At 46.3% G+C, this 16,711-nt stretch overlaps 1 protein-coding gene across 2 annotated transcripts in view; it reads right to left on the bottom strand.

Annotated features, from left to right (window-relative positions):
* The window catches only part of LOC144139220 (uncharacterized), a 40,449-nt gene extending 23,970 nt beyond the window's left edge, over positions 1–16,479 (bottom strand). The window contains exons 1-4 of one of the 2 annotated variants that reach the window (XM_077671640.1): positions 16,399–16,479; positions 11,233–11,512; positions 7,458–7,815; positions 4,194–4,345 (exon numbers count right to left, since the gene is read on the bottom strand). In XM_077671640.1, the coding sequence (XP_077527766.1) occupies positions 4,194–4,345; positions 7,458–7,815; positions 11,233–11,281 (559 nt within the window). In that variant the 5' untranslated portion in view covers positions 11,282–11,512; positions 16,399–16,479. The remainder of the gene's footprint in view (positions 1–4,193; positions 4,346–7,457; positions 7,816–11,232; positions 11,513–16,398) is intronic. The other variant, XM_077671641.1, reaches the window with a different exon arrangement.
* Positions 16,480–16,711: the final 232 nt, after the last annotated feature.

The following is a 16,711-nucleotide window of genomic DNA, read 5'->3' as shown; positions in this document are numbered from 1 at the left end:
ACTGTTATGGACAGCAGAGATATTAGGCGGAAACAAATCGGTCCGGCGTAGACAGAAAACCCCGAGCGCACGCAAGCTCGTGCCTCGCGGCGGCTGCCCGGGGTCGTCCAGGCTTGCTCCTTGGCTTACTCCACTTGAGGAGCTCCCGCATTCGTCGTCGCCACCGTTTAGCGACCGGCGCGGCACGGATCCGCCACGCCGAAGACGCTAACCACAAATCTGTCAAGCCATCTTTACACAATCCACACGTGGACACGGCCACCGGACCAGCTGACGAAGAAGTGGAGGTCTGTGGAGGCGAGGACTCGCTACAAGAGGATTTGCCCTTCACGGCTATGCCATCGGAAGGCGACGACGAAAGAGATTATGACGATCACTACTGTATAAAACAGTGTGCATACTTTAATGGTCTTTGTTTTACAGTGCCGTCTAAAACGACTTTTGCACTGCTGGGGTATACGCTGTCAGTGTGGGGAGAAGCTACGTCGACCCCCAGCTCCGCCGTTTCTCAAGCCTTGCACCACTAGTGAAAGATGCGCCAATTTTTAGATATTGATAACATAGTTGTCTAGAATTGCTTACTATTGACCAATTCTGGCCAGAGTCAGCACATAGTGTTCGTCGCAAGGCTGGCAGTTTGGGAGGACGGAAGCCTTTAATTTTTGCTGGGTCTACAATTTGTTAGGTATTTTTTAGCGGCGAAATTGTTGTACATTGTACGTTCTTATTTGTGCATGTACGAGCATCAGCAATTTCGTGGGATTTTCGCGCGGCTCCTTTGGCGTTAAAAACGGGAGCCCATTCGACGAGACAATCTATTTTTGCCACTGATTAGGGGTGGGGATGGACTCATCCATTTGTTTATTTCACAGATTGTCTCTGGTTTCGACTACTTGCGGGATATTACTGACGCGTTTTTTCGCGCAATGGTACAGCGTCCCATATCCGGTCGCCTGTAATTTCTCATCATTTGTTCCAAACAGCGGGGCTCTCGGATGCTACATTATTCCTGCGAGCACGTCGTTCTATTGAGCATTTATTTAACGTCGCCCGAAGAAGTCTAATGAAGGATATAAGCGATGTCTGCTTCCCTATTCCAGTTTATCGCTCAGTGTTCAACAAAGCAGAGTCTTCTGATGTTTTCAGGCGCGTGAAGCGCATGTGTGTGTTCCCGGTCACAAAAACATTTTCACAACTATATACTTCACCTCTTTAATTGAAAACATGAAAAAAAAAACTATGGTTGATTTTTTTGTCATGGGAATCGGTAAAGCACGAAAGTGAAATGTTCAGCGAAATGTGTAGCGAAATCTGCAGCGATGTCTTGCTAGCGGGTCGCTTCAGGAAACGCGCGGCCACTTCGGTCCTGCCCAATGGCGTATATGGTAGACGTTTGCGTTGCGAGGAGCTGAGCTTGTGGAACGCGAGAGGTAGAATTTGTAGCTTGAACCGTGCACATGCGAATGCGTTGCGCTGCCCGCTGGCGTTTCTCTTCGCATCAAATCTGTCGGCGTTCGCGCCATTCGCCCATCGGCATCGCTACGTCGCAGCTTACGCCAACTGGCGGCGCTTGTTAGCATCATCATGCACTACTTCGCTTCACCTCTCCTAGACGGCAGCACCATCCGCATCATTTAAACTTTTTCTGGAGTTGCTTCTGTGTTCGTTTGCTGGCGTCATTTCCGTGACGGATATGACGTCATCGAAATCTTGGTACACCCGGGACTACAACACTTTCGTGTTAAAAGTGCCGTCTTTGTACTTTGGGACATAAACTCCAGGATATACAAGAAGCATTGAATAATAGAGCATTGTTTTATTGACTGCTGGGAGCTGTGTTTTTCTGGGATGCGTTGCAGCGTATTTAAGGAAAAGATTGGGACCTTCACCCTGCTACCATTCGATTTCTCACAGCGGCAAGTGGCACCAGTGTTCCCAATGATATGTTCCTGTTAACTGGCCTTCAGTGTATGCCAAGCTTGGATGACAGACCGTCATCGTGAGTAGTGAGCCAGCGCGCACTATGAAAAAGCCTATTTTATAGGAGAGTTCCCAAGTGCCCAGTGTTGATGAACATTTAAGCAATGATCTTGATTGTTTTCAGTATTTCGATCGCTGCTTGCCAATGCCTAACTTTTAACGTGTCGTGTTGTTGTGTTATGACGGTTGTTGCAGCTGGGGTTTTGTTGTAATATGCTTGCTTGGTTGCTTGGCGATTTTAATATGCGACTGTACTTCACCTCCCTTTTTTCTGGGGTCATTCGATTGGTATTTGCTTCCATTTAATCAAAAAAGTGCGGAGAGAGTGCCGTGGCATCGCGTCGGGTTGCTACTCTAGACTCATATTGAAACTCTGCAGAATCGCGCATTTTTATTTATTTATTTATTTATTTATTTATTTATTTATTTATTTATTTATTTATTTATTTATTTATTTATTTATTTATTTATTACAGTGCCAGCCATTTTTAAATCAAAGCTTTCTAGCTCTGCCAGACAACGGTTCTTTATTGGTGAGCGGGACAACAAACTCCCAACGCGGCAGAGGCGGCGGCGGAGAGGAGGATTGGGGGGGGGGGGGGAACGGAGGGTTTCACTCATGCAACCCACTGAGGACGGCGCAGCGCATTTACCACTCATTCCCCGCGCGGAAGTGCCTGCTCTCCGGCGGCGGAGTCGGCGGTACGGCTTTGTCGTCTGCTTTAGCGACGGTTGTTTTGGGCCTGTTTTAGTGCAGATTCACGTCCAGTGCACGCTTCTTTTGCACGGCTTGATTAACTTTTTCCACAGCACCTCCAGGGTAACCCACCCCTGACAGAATTAAGTGGTCGTACGGCAAACACACTTTAAGGATTCGTTTGCAGGGCGGGAAAACAAAAGGTAAAAACCACATACAGACATCTGGCCGCTAGAGAAACGGTACCTATTGCGCACTGCTTGCCACGAATGGGACTCAGTTTTCTAAATTGGGGATACCAATTCTGTTGTGTTTTAAGAGGTATTATAAAATGCGAAAGCAGCAACTTTTTCTGATGAACAGCGATTATAAACGTTCCCTCAAGCGTTCTCTCAATTCTCAAACTTACTAAACTAACTAGTTTAAACAAGTATAAATGAGAATCACTAAGCTCGCATGCCGAATCGTTTTGAAATCTGCGCTTGTGTCGCGTGGTGGTGTAGCCCCAAGCTAGCACATAAGGATGGTTAGGTTTCGCTGTCTCACCCTCCGAAAGATGCTCCTCTCTCTTTGCTTTCTCCCGACTCACGGCGGGCTACAGCGGCGTCGGCCGCTGCTCTAGCCCGGCCTGGCCGACGCTGCTGCGGCGTTCGGGACGCTGCCCCCGCTAATTCCAGGCAACGGCTGGCAGAATCTCTGGTTTCACTCTTTGTAGAGCCACATGTGTGAATTCAAGTGACGTTGCATGGACAATTGTTGTGGGCCTCGCTTAAAGCTTTGCTTTTCAACCACCTTCACAGATTGAATTGCAGGCAAATTTTGTCGGAGGAAGACGAAAATAATGGCGACGATTACGGCTGTTTCTTTCTCGCCGATAAGGAAACTTTAAGCGTTCGTCTGAATGCCGAGGGCGGGGTACGTTCAGAGGACCACCACAGTCAAAACTAGCCCCTGGATCCTTTAAAGAATGCAGGGGTGGCACGACACTTGTCACCATGTCGGTATAAACAAAACAAAAACTCAAAACCCCAAACTAAAAAAATTAATCAAGCCCAAAGCCATCCCCAGTCAACCCAATACCATGCTCAATCAACCCCAACTCAACCCCCACGCCGCCGAAATCAATCTATGACTGAATGGCATAATCGGATAGACGTCAGCTTAATGCCGCGAGAATCCCACGTTCGTTTCCGACCGCGGAGAGCATTTTTAAAGACGGTAGTCTTGCTGGGGATACTTATGGGCGAAAATTTGGTCTGTCTGTCTGTCTGTCTGTCTGTCTGTCTGTCTGTCTGTCTGTCTGTCTGTCTGTCTGTCTGTCTGTCTGTCTGTCTGTCTGTCTGTCTGTCTGTCTGTCTGTCTGTCTATTCATCCGCCTGGCCAAAAGTTAAAATAATTCTTGAACGAGGCGTTTATATAGATAAAACATTTCCAAAGTGCTAAATCATTGGCAGCATTCATACTTGTCAACATTATTTTAATCAGTGTGGAACCAACATAACCAAATAAATCTTACCTCTGGCAGTTCCTCCTTCTCCATCTGGGTGAGCCATCTTGTGCAATGCGAATGGCGAGAAGCCGACAGGGAAGGAAATACGGTGGCCCAAGATAGTTGTAGACATGGTCACCTTAGAAACGTCGACCAGATAACGGGGGCGAAAGCGGAGCCTGTGTTGAAATACGGGGAAACAGTTATTTCGGAGCAGGGGTGCAGCAGGTCCTGGAACTGATGCTGCTCCCCGTCGCCTTATCAGCCCCTGCTTAGTTTCCGTTGTTTTTAAAGAGTGTCGTATTTCTCGGCCTATATAACACAAACCTTTTGGGCTGTTTGTATGTCTGTTGGTCTGACCATCGATTTACTCTCCCGGCCAAGACATAAAGTAATTTTGACACGAAAACAAGATAGAGGCAAAACTTTAACAAACCACTAGATGTGGGGCCACACTTCGCGCGTGTGAACATTAATGAGCAGAAATAGAACACCAAAACAAAAATATTCAAGGAAAAACATCAATATAGAACTGGCGCTAGGCGCTTTTCTTTTATTTGAAAATAGATGCGAGCTTGATATTTTTGATAGAAAACAATATCTTGACCTAATAATACAAAAAGAGCTCGCGCCAAAGCCTGCTTTTCGTAGCAGCATTCCAAGACCAACAGTAAGTAAACAGTAGAATAAATTACGTGCGGGCCGTGGAACGCTGCAAAATTGAATCGACTTGAGCGAACCTCCACTGAATTTATCGTGCGAGGATGGAAACGGGAGGGGAAGAGTGTGAGAGGTGGCCGCGAAAAAGAAGAGGGGCACTTACGTGGCAGGAGCGGCAAAAGGTCATCGTCTCCCGACAACATTTGCAGCCAAATGAGCAGATACGCGGGCAATTTTTTGCGAGTTACGTAATCCCGTTTTTTTTTAAAGTTGATACAGCCCGGTACAATAAAGGTCTTCAGCTGCTACACAAAGCTTGAATTGTTGCAAGTACTTTTTTGTAGCCATCCGTGCGCCATTTTTCTTCAGAATGTTATCAGTAACTTGTTGCGATAACAAGCCTTACCGGATTTATAAAGCGTTGAAAGAGAGAGAGTTAACTGGTGTATTCATGGGAGGTTGTGGCCATTACTTCACCATGGTGGCCAATCCTGCCCTGGTGAGGGAGTGCGTTACGGGCCGTGGTCGCCGGGGTCAGGCCGCGCCCCAAGCCTCATTCTGCAATTCCATCAACACGCGGATTTCTTTAATATGGTGGGAATTGTCCGGCACTGGGATTCAAACTACGGTCCTTCTGCACGCGAGACGGATGCTCTACCTCTACCCTAACGCTGCACCTACCTACCATTGTCCTTGAAGAGAAAGTGTATGAGAGCTGCATCTTACCGGTACTCACCTACGGGGCAGAAACTTGGAGGCTCACTAAGAGGGTTCAACTTAAATTGAGGACGACTCAGCGAGGAATCTAACGGGAGATGATAGGTGTAACATTGAGGGACAAGAATAGAGTGGAGTGGGTCGGGGAACAAACGCATGTTCAGGACATATTAGTAGAAATTAAGAAGAAGAAATGGACGTGGGCAGGGCATGTAATATGAGGGCAAAATAACCATTGGTCATTAAGGGTAACTGAGTGGATCTTTAGGGAAGGCAAGCGTGGCAGGGGGCGGCAGAAAGTTAGATGGGCAGATGAGATGAAGAAGTTTGCGGGGATAAATTGGTCGCAGGTAGCACAGGACCGCGGGATAATTGGAGATTAATGGGAGAAGTCTTTGCCCTGCAGTGGGCGTAGATAGGCTGCTGCTGCTGCTTCTGATGATGATGACGAGAGAGAGAGAGAAATAGGGTGAGAGGAAGTAGAAAAGAGAATATGGAGTTTTAGAATAGGGGGCCCCAACGCTCTGGGGGCCCCAAGCGTCTTGGGGCGTCTTACTGCGCATGCGCAGAACCCAAGCCGCCCTTGGGGTTTCGGGTTTGCGTTTAGCGCGCGCGCTATTTTGCTGAAATAGCGGGCGCCCCAAATCTGGAGTTTGCGTTCTTGCGTCGCTCTCGCAGCCAGCGAGACTGCGCGTGACCATGGCTGAAGCGAAACCTGCGGCTCGTTCCTCGACTCACCCGATCAACTACGACGATCGCTGAGCTGAATTTGTTGATTCCGCGCGTCGTTCGCTAGAAATGGATAAAGCAGATAGTCGTGAAGCGTTTTCTACCTTCGGAAACAGTCCACGCACACGCCGGCCGCGCCTGTCAGCTCGGCACGCTCAGCGGCTCGAACCGGCGCCGACCACGGTAGCAGCCGCTTGTCGCTGCTCTGCCGAATCAATCTGATCGCTAAAAAGAAGTTCCACATGCGAGAAAGTAGGTGTTAGTGTGATAAAAAATTGTGCTAGGGCTTGTTGTCAGGGCTTATTTTAAAAGCGGCGATCAGATACCTGCCGCGATGCTAAGCCTACGCTGACCGGCCGCGGACATTCGGCGATCCGACCGATCGCCGCGGCGCGCGGGGCGCGGAGCGGCCGAGAGATGGCGCTACCTGCGCGGAAGCATCGAAACAGGCAATGCAGATGTCTTGGTCACCGATCGCTCAAACGGCAGTTATTGCTTAAATACACTTCCACATGCGAGAAAGGGGATGATAGTTTGGTGAAAAGTTGTGTTACGGATTGTCATTCGCAGTTGCACAGATAGCGGCGATCAAATTGCCGTCACGACGCTAAGCCTAAAGTTCCCATCACCCGAGCCGACCTGAGCAAAGCAGGCCGGTTGCGGGCTGTCGGGGGCGCCACTCTTCTAAAACTCTCCGCGCGCGAGCGCCTTGCGTTTCGGTTCCCCTAACTTCTTGGGGGCCCCCAACGCCGGCTTCCCCTATTCTAAAACTGCCTAATGAACGAGGAATCAAGGAGGAGTACGAGAATATGAGGGAGAGGGGAAGGCAAGTGTAAGAGGATGATAGTACGGGAAGAGAGGGTTGAAAAAGGGAGAGGAAGATAGCAAGACAATGAAAGTGAAATATGCAGGGAAAAGACGTAGAGCGGGAGAGAAAGAAAAGGGCACCAGAGGAGGGAGGAGCAATATTGGAGCCCATTGCGGAAGAGGATCATTGTATAGACAAAGGGGGGCTGACCGTTCATGGCCTGCGAAAAGGGGGTCATTTTGTGACTTCAGCTGTATCAAGGCGCTCAAAATTCACGTGGGCATTTTATTTGTGTATTGTTGTAACCTGTTCGCTACCGTTTGAAATAGTAAGGTGCAGCGGACTGGGGATGACGCCTTTCGGGTATCCAGACTCACCTTTGGAACGCGGCAGTGTTTTCTTTGAGTGTCTGCTCCTTCTCCGCTCCGGTAAAGAAGTATCTCCGGGCCTGCGGCTCCAACTTGACCTTTGCCACTCGCTTGATGTCCTCCAGCGTCATTAAAGCTAAGTCCGTCGATAGGAGATACGAACTGACAATGCTGCCCAGAAGGCCACTGTCAGGAGGGCCCTCTACACGAGAGGTATTCCTGAAGAAAGTTGCGTCATTGGCTGAGGTGTGCACAGCTCGCCTTCCTTCTTTGTGCTGTATTCCAACGCCATAGGGAGTGTCAGTAGATTTGAAATGGCGAGAGGGCTCTCGTTGTTGAAATAAATTGTTGGCGGTCACTCCAGAACCTAGAAAACGTATACGAATTCTCTCATTGTCAGCGCTTTTGGGACGCAGAAAAACCTCTAAAATCAGGATAAGTTTACGAGGTTAGCTCCTGTGGGGGGCTCAAATACACGAAAACGCAGAAACACATGTAGAAACAACTGTTGTCCCTTTCGCAACCGAAATGGGACATCTTCCACTCACAAAGAATTCCCTGATGGTAAATAGATTCTGAATTGCAGTATACGGAAGGAAGGATAATACAGTGCATGAAAGGAAGGGAGGCTAACCCGGTTACAGTCCGGTTGGCTACCCTACACATGGGAAGTGGGGAAGGAAGGATTTAAAGAGAAAGAAAGTGTATTGAAGAGACGGGGAATATACAAAAACAAAACAATGGGCGATAATAAAGCCTAAACTGAACAGGTAAACCAACCAAATGACGAATGCACAATGGTACACAGTGTCCCTACAATCGTTCAGACAAGCGTGTGTGCTTTGAAAAACGAAGTAATGCTTTTGTGGCCTTTTGGGACTGTGATGGGGAACGCCTGTGACACAAAACAGTCACCGCAGTTAATGGCTGGTTGTCAGGTTTCCGGAGTGCGGTTGACAGGTGCAGTCTCTGCGTTGCAAACCGGGCACAGTGACACAAGAGCTGTTCTATTGTCTCGTCCGTGGCGCATACGTCACAAGCAGGGCTGCCAGTCATGTCGATTGTTAAGGAGTTAGCTTTAGTTAAAGAACTCTGCGAGGGTTTCGAATAGGAAAAGATGTCAACATTTTGAAATGCACTACGCGTGAATTGCTACAGGCGACATCAGTGGGCACGACGGTTCACCTTAGGACAACCGCTATAGGGGAGGTCAGAAGTGAATGAAAGGAATCACTAGTATTTATATCCGTTCGCTCCTCAAACATAATTTGCGAGCCATCGCTATAATTTTGTGTGCACTTAGGCGTTACTACTACAAAGGGCAGCAGAGCGTAGGCCACGCGTTTCCTGTGTTTACATTCATTTATATCACCCCGAAAGAATAAACAGTGCAGAAGCCACAAAGGAATGTAGGAACCCTAGCTGGAAGCACTGTTCATTTACGGCTTTCCGTTTGTTGTCCGCATTTAGTTTCGCGCCAAGACTTGTAACACACGCACGGTAGACTAGTCAGAGGCCAATGAGAGTACGAAATAATAAGTTTGCGCAGAAGACGAGGACGAAGGGACGAGAGGACAGAACGAGCGCAACTTCCAACTTTATTTTACATGAAATAACAAGACACATTTATAGCCCCACCAGTGTCCCCCTCTTTCCCATCACCATTTGCACCACCCGATAAGGCGTAACGAAATCACAAATCAAATACAACAAACAAAACAAAACAATTCTCTAAAGGGCGTATCATAACAGTACCAGATAACAAATACGAATTAGACTGTGTACGTCTTCAAAAAAAAAAAAAAAAACCCGTGACGCACTTTAAAACAAAGATGAACTAATAAAATCAGAGCCAAAAGGGCATAAAACCGCTAAGAATAAGACGACATGATAACACGGGTATAAGAATGGAAGTTAAGAAGAAACACAGCTCGCGTTTGCGAGACTTATGAGCAGTTAAAACAAATCAAACTTCGAGCTTACACACGCTTTTTAGTATTAACAACGTATCCACCCTAAATCAAGCATGACCGAATAAAAGCACAAAATCGCACCCAAAAGGCATAAAAACGCTAAAAATAGAATAACAACATGGGTGGGATAAGAAAAGGAAGTGGTGACCGACACAGAGTGCGCGTAGCAACATTTAACAAAGCCTAAAAGTGACTAGAAATATAGAAATCTTTCAAACATGACCTTCTAAGAAAGCTAACTCAGTGGGTTGGAGGCTTACCGAGGGCGTGCTAACGGAATCTTTCCCAAATTCTCTAATTTTGTAGGCTTCTATTATTTCTCTTTCTGTTTTGTCCTTAGCTCGTGCAAGAAATTCGGTATCTTCAAGCTTGGGAACGCACCCGCAGGTTTTACAATGCATAGCCAGATTCCCCCCCGATGGAATTTTGTAGATTACGTTTGAAACGCATTTCGTGTAGCGTTTCTCGTGTCTTTTTTCACACCCTCTAGTTTTCCTTTTAGACATTAAGGAACACAGTTTTTCTAATTTACACGGGGCTGAAAAAAAACATTTTTACATTGTACCGGCTGGCTACTTTTTTAATGTTGTGCGACACTCTGTGGATGTAAGGCATGACATGCAGATTGTTACTTCTATCTTTTTGCGTTTCGTTTATGTTAGATGCTCCGTTGGTTTTTTGAAAAACTGATTCACAGACGCTACTGATGAAGAATGAAGGGTAACCTGCTAACTGAAGGCGTGACGCTTGAACTTCGAAGCTTTCGAACTGTGTGTGCTGGCATGACTTAGTAACCGCAGCACGACAACAATTCATAACAATGCCCCTTTTCACAAGCTTTGAATGTGCGCTGTCGAATCGCAGAAGGCCTTCTTTTGACCTGCGCTCATATTGCCAGCAGATGTGATTACTTGAAATGCTGGGGTTTAAATCTAAAAATTGTAGACGGTAGTGTTGGGGAATTTCAGAGGTAAGATTAAGTCCATCAGAGGCTGAAATAAAATGCTTGACAATTTCGCTGGCCCGTTTTGGAAGGTCAGTGTCAGCAGTTGTTACAAGCACGAGATAATCATCTACATATCTCAGAACCTTCACCACCCCCAAATCTTTAAGCTGTCCTTCGAGACGTTTATCAAATGATGCTAAGTAAATATCAGAAAGAGCAGGAGCTATTGATGACCCTATGCAGACGCCTGATTTTTGAACATAAAAATGATCCTGATGCATGAGAACTGTAGACTGCAGGTAAAACTGAAGAAGCCCGATAAACTGTTCGGTATTGATTCCAGTCTGCTTTTGAAAGTTAACTTCGCCACGTTCTTCAATAAGTTCTCGAACAGCTTCAAAAATTCCTTCTTGCGGTAAGTTGTAGTAAAGATCTTCAATATCAATTGAAAAGGCTGCAGTAGTAGATTCCGGAATGCTTTGATGCAATACTTTAGTTACCTCATTAGAACTGCGAACCACGAAAGGGTCACCTGGCTTTACCTTCTTCAGGTGCATCTGTAGAAACCACCCCACTACACGCTGCCAGCTTCCCTGTTCACTTACGACGGCCCGTAGGGGGCATTCTGGTTTGTGAGTTTTCGCCTTAAAAAAGATTTCTAAAACTCCTAGCTCAGCTTTTTCAGCTGCTTTGCCTAACGAATCCAGGTGAGCTTCTTTCAGAAACTTAACTGCCGCTCACCTGGATTCGTTAGGCAAAGCAGCTGAAAGAAGCTCACCTGCTACAGGGTCCTGCTACAGGGTCCCTTTCAGAGCAATAAAATTTTATGCAAAAAAAGGAGATGCGTAAGGATTAACGAACTCACATATTGACACAGAGGCGGCGACGAACAGGGTGACGAACTGGCGTTGCATGGTTCAGGTGCTTCAGTACAGTGGCGCTAGAAAAATGACAGCTATCAGTGGTCTTGGGGAGCCACTGCAGCTGATCTCGGGGAGCTCCCTTGGGTTAGTGATTGTTTCTTTATTCTTGGTTTTGTTTCGAATCACCTGGGAAACCGGCCGGGCACATGCGGTCACGCAGAGTTTCTTCACTTCCGCAAGGGCCCAGGGGTAGTTACAATCTGTGGGGATGCCTCTAAACTTCTGAAAGGGTATGAAAGATACCAGGGCATACACAGTTACTTCTATTCGAACGACCTGGGAGTGAGGGGCAGGATACAATTGCAACCGTGAGGGCGGTCTGTCTTTGCATCCCCGCAATATTAGTAACCGTTGAAAAATTGTAACAATGCAGCATCGTGTACGATCGAGCTAGCTTCACGTGCAAGGTGATAACATTTGGAAAAACTGTATCACCAAACAGGAATTTCGAAAGCGGAGACTATCGCTGCACGAGAAAGACGTTTGTAAGGATAGTACTTCGTAAATTACCTCGTAAGAAACATGACGAGATCTCGTACCAAATACGACTGTTTTAAAATCTTTTTTATTTTACGCATGATTTTAATTACTCGATTCAGACTCACCTCAGCAATTCACGGGATTGTCTGAAGTGAGTTTTAAATTCTAGCGCAAGATACATTCTACTGCTTCAAAACAAATACTAAACGCAAGTACAAAAATATCTACCTCGACTGTGCAGAGTTTCTTGTAACTCCTTTTAAGTAATTGATGCAGATGTAGTACGTTTTCCTTCAAACATATTCGGGAGAATGTGTGCGACGTCACCAAAAGGGACGTGTTTGCCATATAAAATAGAAAGTAAGGGCGCTTGCCAACAAAATACCATTAAGCGGGAGATATGCAGTTGGCAGTATCTGTATTTGTTTGCTTCTTTTTAATGTATTCAATGTTTTTAGACGAACTTTTTTGATTTCGCAAAACAAAATGCAATTGAATACCATAATGGCAAGCTTTATAGGTGTATTTAGTCTAACTTTTCTGGTCAATAATTTTTCGCGGAAAAATTAGTTTGCATCAAGTATGTGAAGTGGCCATGTTTAAGCCGGATAGGGTTGGGGACGGTATTGGGAAAAATTCGGTATGGGTGAAAGCAGTAACCTGGAGGAAACTCTTAAGCGGGCAGTAAACACAGCTGCAGACTTTAGTTTCCGGTTATTATTATTATATATATATATATATATATATATATATATATTAGTGAAATTAGGAAAAAAAGCATTTAGTAGTTTAAAACGACAGTCAAATCACAATACAAACAAAAAATTCAAACTGCTGCTGTTTCCCAAGGGTAGTGGCGCCATTGCAAAGCAAACTTCAAACAATTATAATATATTAGAAAAACAGATGAAATGGCGACGATTTACCACCTACGTTCTCGCCCACACTTTATGTTGTCCTAGCGACTATTCATAAAGCCACCGCCAAGCAATATGACGGTGGGATGTATTTTCTGCCCTTTCCTTTTTATTGAAATCGCAATCGTCCCTATGGAATCGCCCATCACGCTAACCTTGCAGCCTTAAATTTAGGCTTGCGTACTGGCGCGTTCAAATACCAGCGCTTAATACCAATGGCGCACATTTTTTATATTTGTAACAAAACAGAAAAATCCCAACACAGGTACATAAATATTACCAATGGACTAGATTATTTGGTCAGCCTGAATAATTTTTTAGCTGTCACCTTATCGAATGTGTTAGCCACACTTTTGTTAAAAGTAAGCTTTAGTTAACTCTCACTTACTGCATTCTTACTCTGACCACTGCAATTCCTTTTGGGATAGCTATACCGGACGTGTCCATTACAATCAGCATATCATCGTACCGCATGACCCCCTGCCATCGTTCCCTGTGCTACATTGCGGAATCTTATAACAGATTATGCTGTTACAAAATGAAAGGGAAATTTGACGCGCGGAGCATGCATTTTTGGGTAGACGCTCTTCAATTCGTCCACAGCAGCATTCCCCTCCCGAACTGACGAACAGTAGAAGTAATGTAGCGAGTTGGGCATTCAGTACAAGTGCACCTTCGAAAAAAAGCAGATCAGAAAGAGACTAAACTGCAGAACAACCAGAAAAGATGATCGCTGGTTGAATGGACAGTGTGAGTGAGGTACCAGCCTGCCTTTCGGCAAGTGTCACCTGCTTTATTACTGTTTCTGCTTACAAGACAAGATCGAGGGCTGCAGTTTTTTGCTAAGGGATTAAGTGCGCACCTTAACAGTTTTCCCTGACGTATCTGTTGTTGTTTGTATATGTAAAAAAACGGAACTTGTCGACTGTACTGTTCTCAAAAACTGATCACGGAACACATTTCCTTCGAATTGATGACACGTTTGGTTGTGAAAGGCAGGGCAAAGAAAAGTATCCACGTATTGAAGCTTTTTTTACTTATTCGGTTTTACTTACTTTTTTCGTAACATTTTAAAACAACGTGATTCGCCTTTTCTTTTTATTGTTTGCCGTGTAAGCAAATTAAAAAAAAACTGGCGCATTTGATGCCCCGTGCTATATCTTTGCTCCGAGGCGCGGCTTATGTTGCAGGCCGGCAGACTTATTTTAACCCGCTGGTGATATAAAACGTGGATCAAAATCTCGATACACGGACGTTCTCGATTTCCATCTACTGCAGAAAAACGGTAGTGGGGAAGGGAGATAGAGGCCACATTTGGTCAGCAGCAAACGGCTTAGCCACTGAGCAGCTCCTGCGGCCAAACTTCGGGTTCAGTTCCGGTTCACCACCCAAATATATATATATATATATATATATATATATATTTCGAAACTCTGATATTTCGAAAGTGTCGGTTTTGGCTTAATCGACTTGAACACACAAGAAAAGAAATCGGGGTATGCTTAGTACCTTCTAAGAATGTGAATGCGAAAGGCTAGTTAGAGCTCCTGTTGAACTTTCTGTTGAACTTTATGCCATGCCCGTCACCACTTGAACAGGTATACCTCGACAGCACCCTCCGGAGCTCGTTCCGCTCGCTCACCATCACCAGGAGACCTCTGTTCACCCCCCTCGCGACTTTCACTACTCAAGGTGGTTGGTATTGCACGAGCGGCAGCGGCCTACCGTCCTACAGAGCTGCTGTTTCCCTTTCCCGGAGCGCGCGCCCCAGCTTCGCTTCTGCGTTTTGTAACAGACAGACAGAGAGACATTGAACTTTATTAAGTCCGGAAGTTCTAACCTAGCGGCCCAGAAGACGGTCCTGAGTAGACGCGGGCCGCACCTGCGCGGGTGGCGGGAGGTTCAGGACCTCCGCCCTAACGCAGGCTTTCTGGACAGCCCAGAGTTGAGTGTAGTAGTCTTCGCTGTGGAGCGCCATGGTACATTCGTCCTTTGTGATGAGTTCGGCGTCCTCTTGTAATACCGAGCACTGCTATAGCTAATGGTCTAAGTTACAGTAAGCTGCGTCACAGAGGAGACAGTGAGGGTCAATGTCCGGGTGAAATAAGCTAAACCGGTTCCTGGTTGGGAAGGAACCGGTCTGAAGCATTCTAAAGACTGCTGACTGTGGGTGTCTGGAAGCAGGGTGGGCCGGCGGGAGTGTTCTTCGCGTAAGTTAGCAGTGAGTGACTACCTCGTTGAAAGTGAGTAACGCGTCTCGTAATTCTCTGGGGGCCTAGGGAGCTCGGCCTGTTCGATCGCTGCTGCGGACTGTTTCTCGCGCGCGAGCGTGAGCGAACTCGTTGGTGTTGGGGAGGGTGTCGTGGACTCCGTTGCGCATACTCATGGTCTGTTCCTCACAACGCGATCATGAAAGGTAGAGAATTAAGGATTTCGGCTTCATAAACTGCGGCAACAATCGGGACCCTATACAGGAACCTAAGAATGTTCGCAAAATGGCGGCTGCACAAAAAACAATTTTCCGCACTCAGATTGATGGTGAAAAACAGCGTCGTACCCTCTCCTTTTTGTCCCTGTGTTTCTTGCGCTGGTTTTCACCATGAATCTGAATCTGCACCAACTAGCCCAACTTGCCATCTTACTTTTCGCACTCGCCTAACGGAGTTCGTGTCTGTTTAATTGTTAGCTCAAAGACAGCTGTGGGCATCGGCTTGGAGACAGTTTTCTTTGAAAGCGCTTAGTATTGGTACGACTGAGATCCGCTCAATATCTCTTTAAAAAATGCAATGGTGTACCTGCTGCTGGCTTTCGCTACGGCACGCAAAATCGGCCATCAAAAATCTGTAACTATGTTGTTTACGGCTCCCGTGAAAACAAGTTTTCCTATATCTAGGTCGTCAGCAAATAAATAATGCTTGGTTACAGCCAAAATACTCATTAGCGGCACACGTTCGGTTATAATCAGGAAATACTTAGTTTGCTACCAACGTAGCTCCTTATTATTCATTCAGAAGTGATAGGAGCGAAGCTCCTTAGTGGCTGGGGCTGTAGGCGTCTCCTGTCTTCGTTCATCATCGTCGCTTCCGCTGCGGTGGCTCAGTGGCTAAGGCGTTGTGCTGCTGAGCACGAGGTCGCGGGCTCGATTCCCGGCCGCGGCGGCCGCTTTTCTAATGGAGGCGAAAAGCAGAAACGCTCGTGTGTACGAGATTTTGGCGCACTTTTAAGATCCCCAGGTGGTCAAAATTAATCCGGAGCCCTCCACTGCGGCACGCCTCATCGCCTGCGTTGCGTCAGTGCGTTAAACCCTACAATCAATCAAATCTATCGTCGTCGTAATCGTCGTGTGATGTAGTCACGGTACTAAAACACGAGGAAAATCGTTTACGCCTCGCGCTAGAACATAACGCGTACTAAAGAACACCGGGACACTCATTTACGCCTCTTTCTGGAGCGCTTCGTAACGGGTACTAAAAAAACACCGGGACACTTGTTTACGCCTCGCGTTAGAGAGCTTCCTCCTTCAAAGACACTTTTACAGCAAAGCTGTATACCTCTACCCCCAACGCTTTGACTTCCGTTGGCAAAAGACCCAAGGCACCAAGAATACACTTGTACACTGCATGCTTCTTCCCTCCCCAGGTGTCACGTTTGTGGAGATGACCCGGAATTTTTCTTTAAGCTTTTAAGTAGTTTGGACGAGTGGGTACATACTTGAAAACTTCAAAGCAGCGTAACCATGGAGAGGCCAGACATTGAGAACACACACTCACAGCGATGGCTTGGAGGAAAATTTGCTCCTCGCAACAGGTATATTTCTACTTGCGTGATGAACAAAAAAATGAACGATAAAAAATAGCACATAAAAATCTCCACCGTATGCAGCATGCTTGACACTCAAACAACGTGTCAAGCCGAGAAAATCAATGTCTTTGTCATGCGGGGGAATTGAAGTCTTGCTGACACATCGCACATGTGCTACGAGATCATCTTTCAGGTTGTTTTTATTATTTACGTGGATGTTAGA

This window comes from Haemaphysalis longicornis, unplaced genomic scaffold, assembly GCF_048455015.1.
Source record: "Haemaphysalis longicornis isolate Haplotype H1 unplaced genomic scaffold, Haemaphysalis longicornis Haplotype H1 scaffold_5, whole genome shotgun sequence".
Lineage (NCBI taxonomy): Eukaryota > Metazoa > Arthropoda > Arachnida > Ixodida > Ixodidae > Haemaphysalis > Haemaphysalis longicornis.
This window is presented reverse-complemented; position numbering and strand designations above follow the sequence as displayed.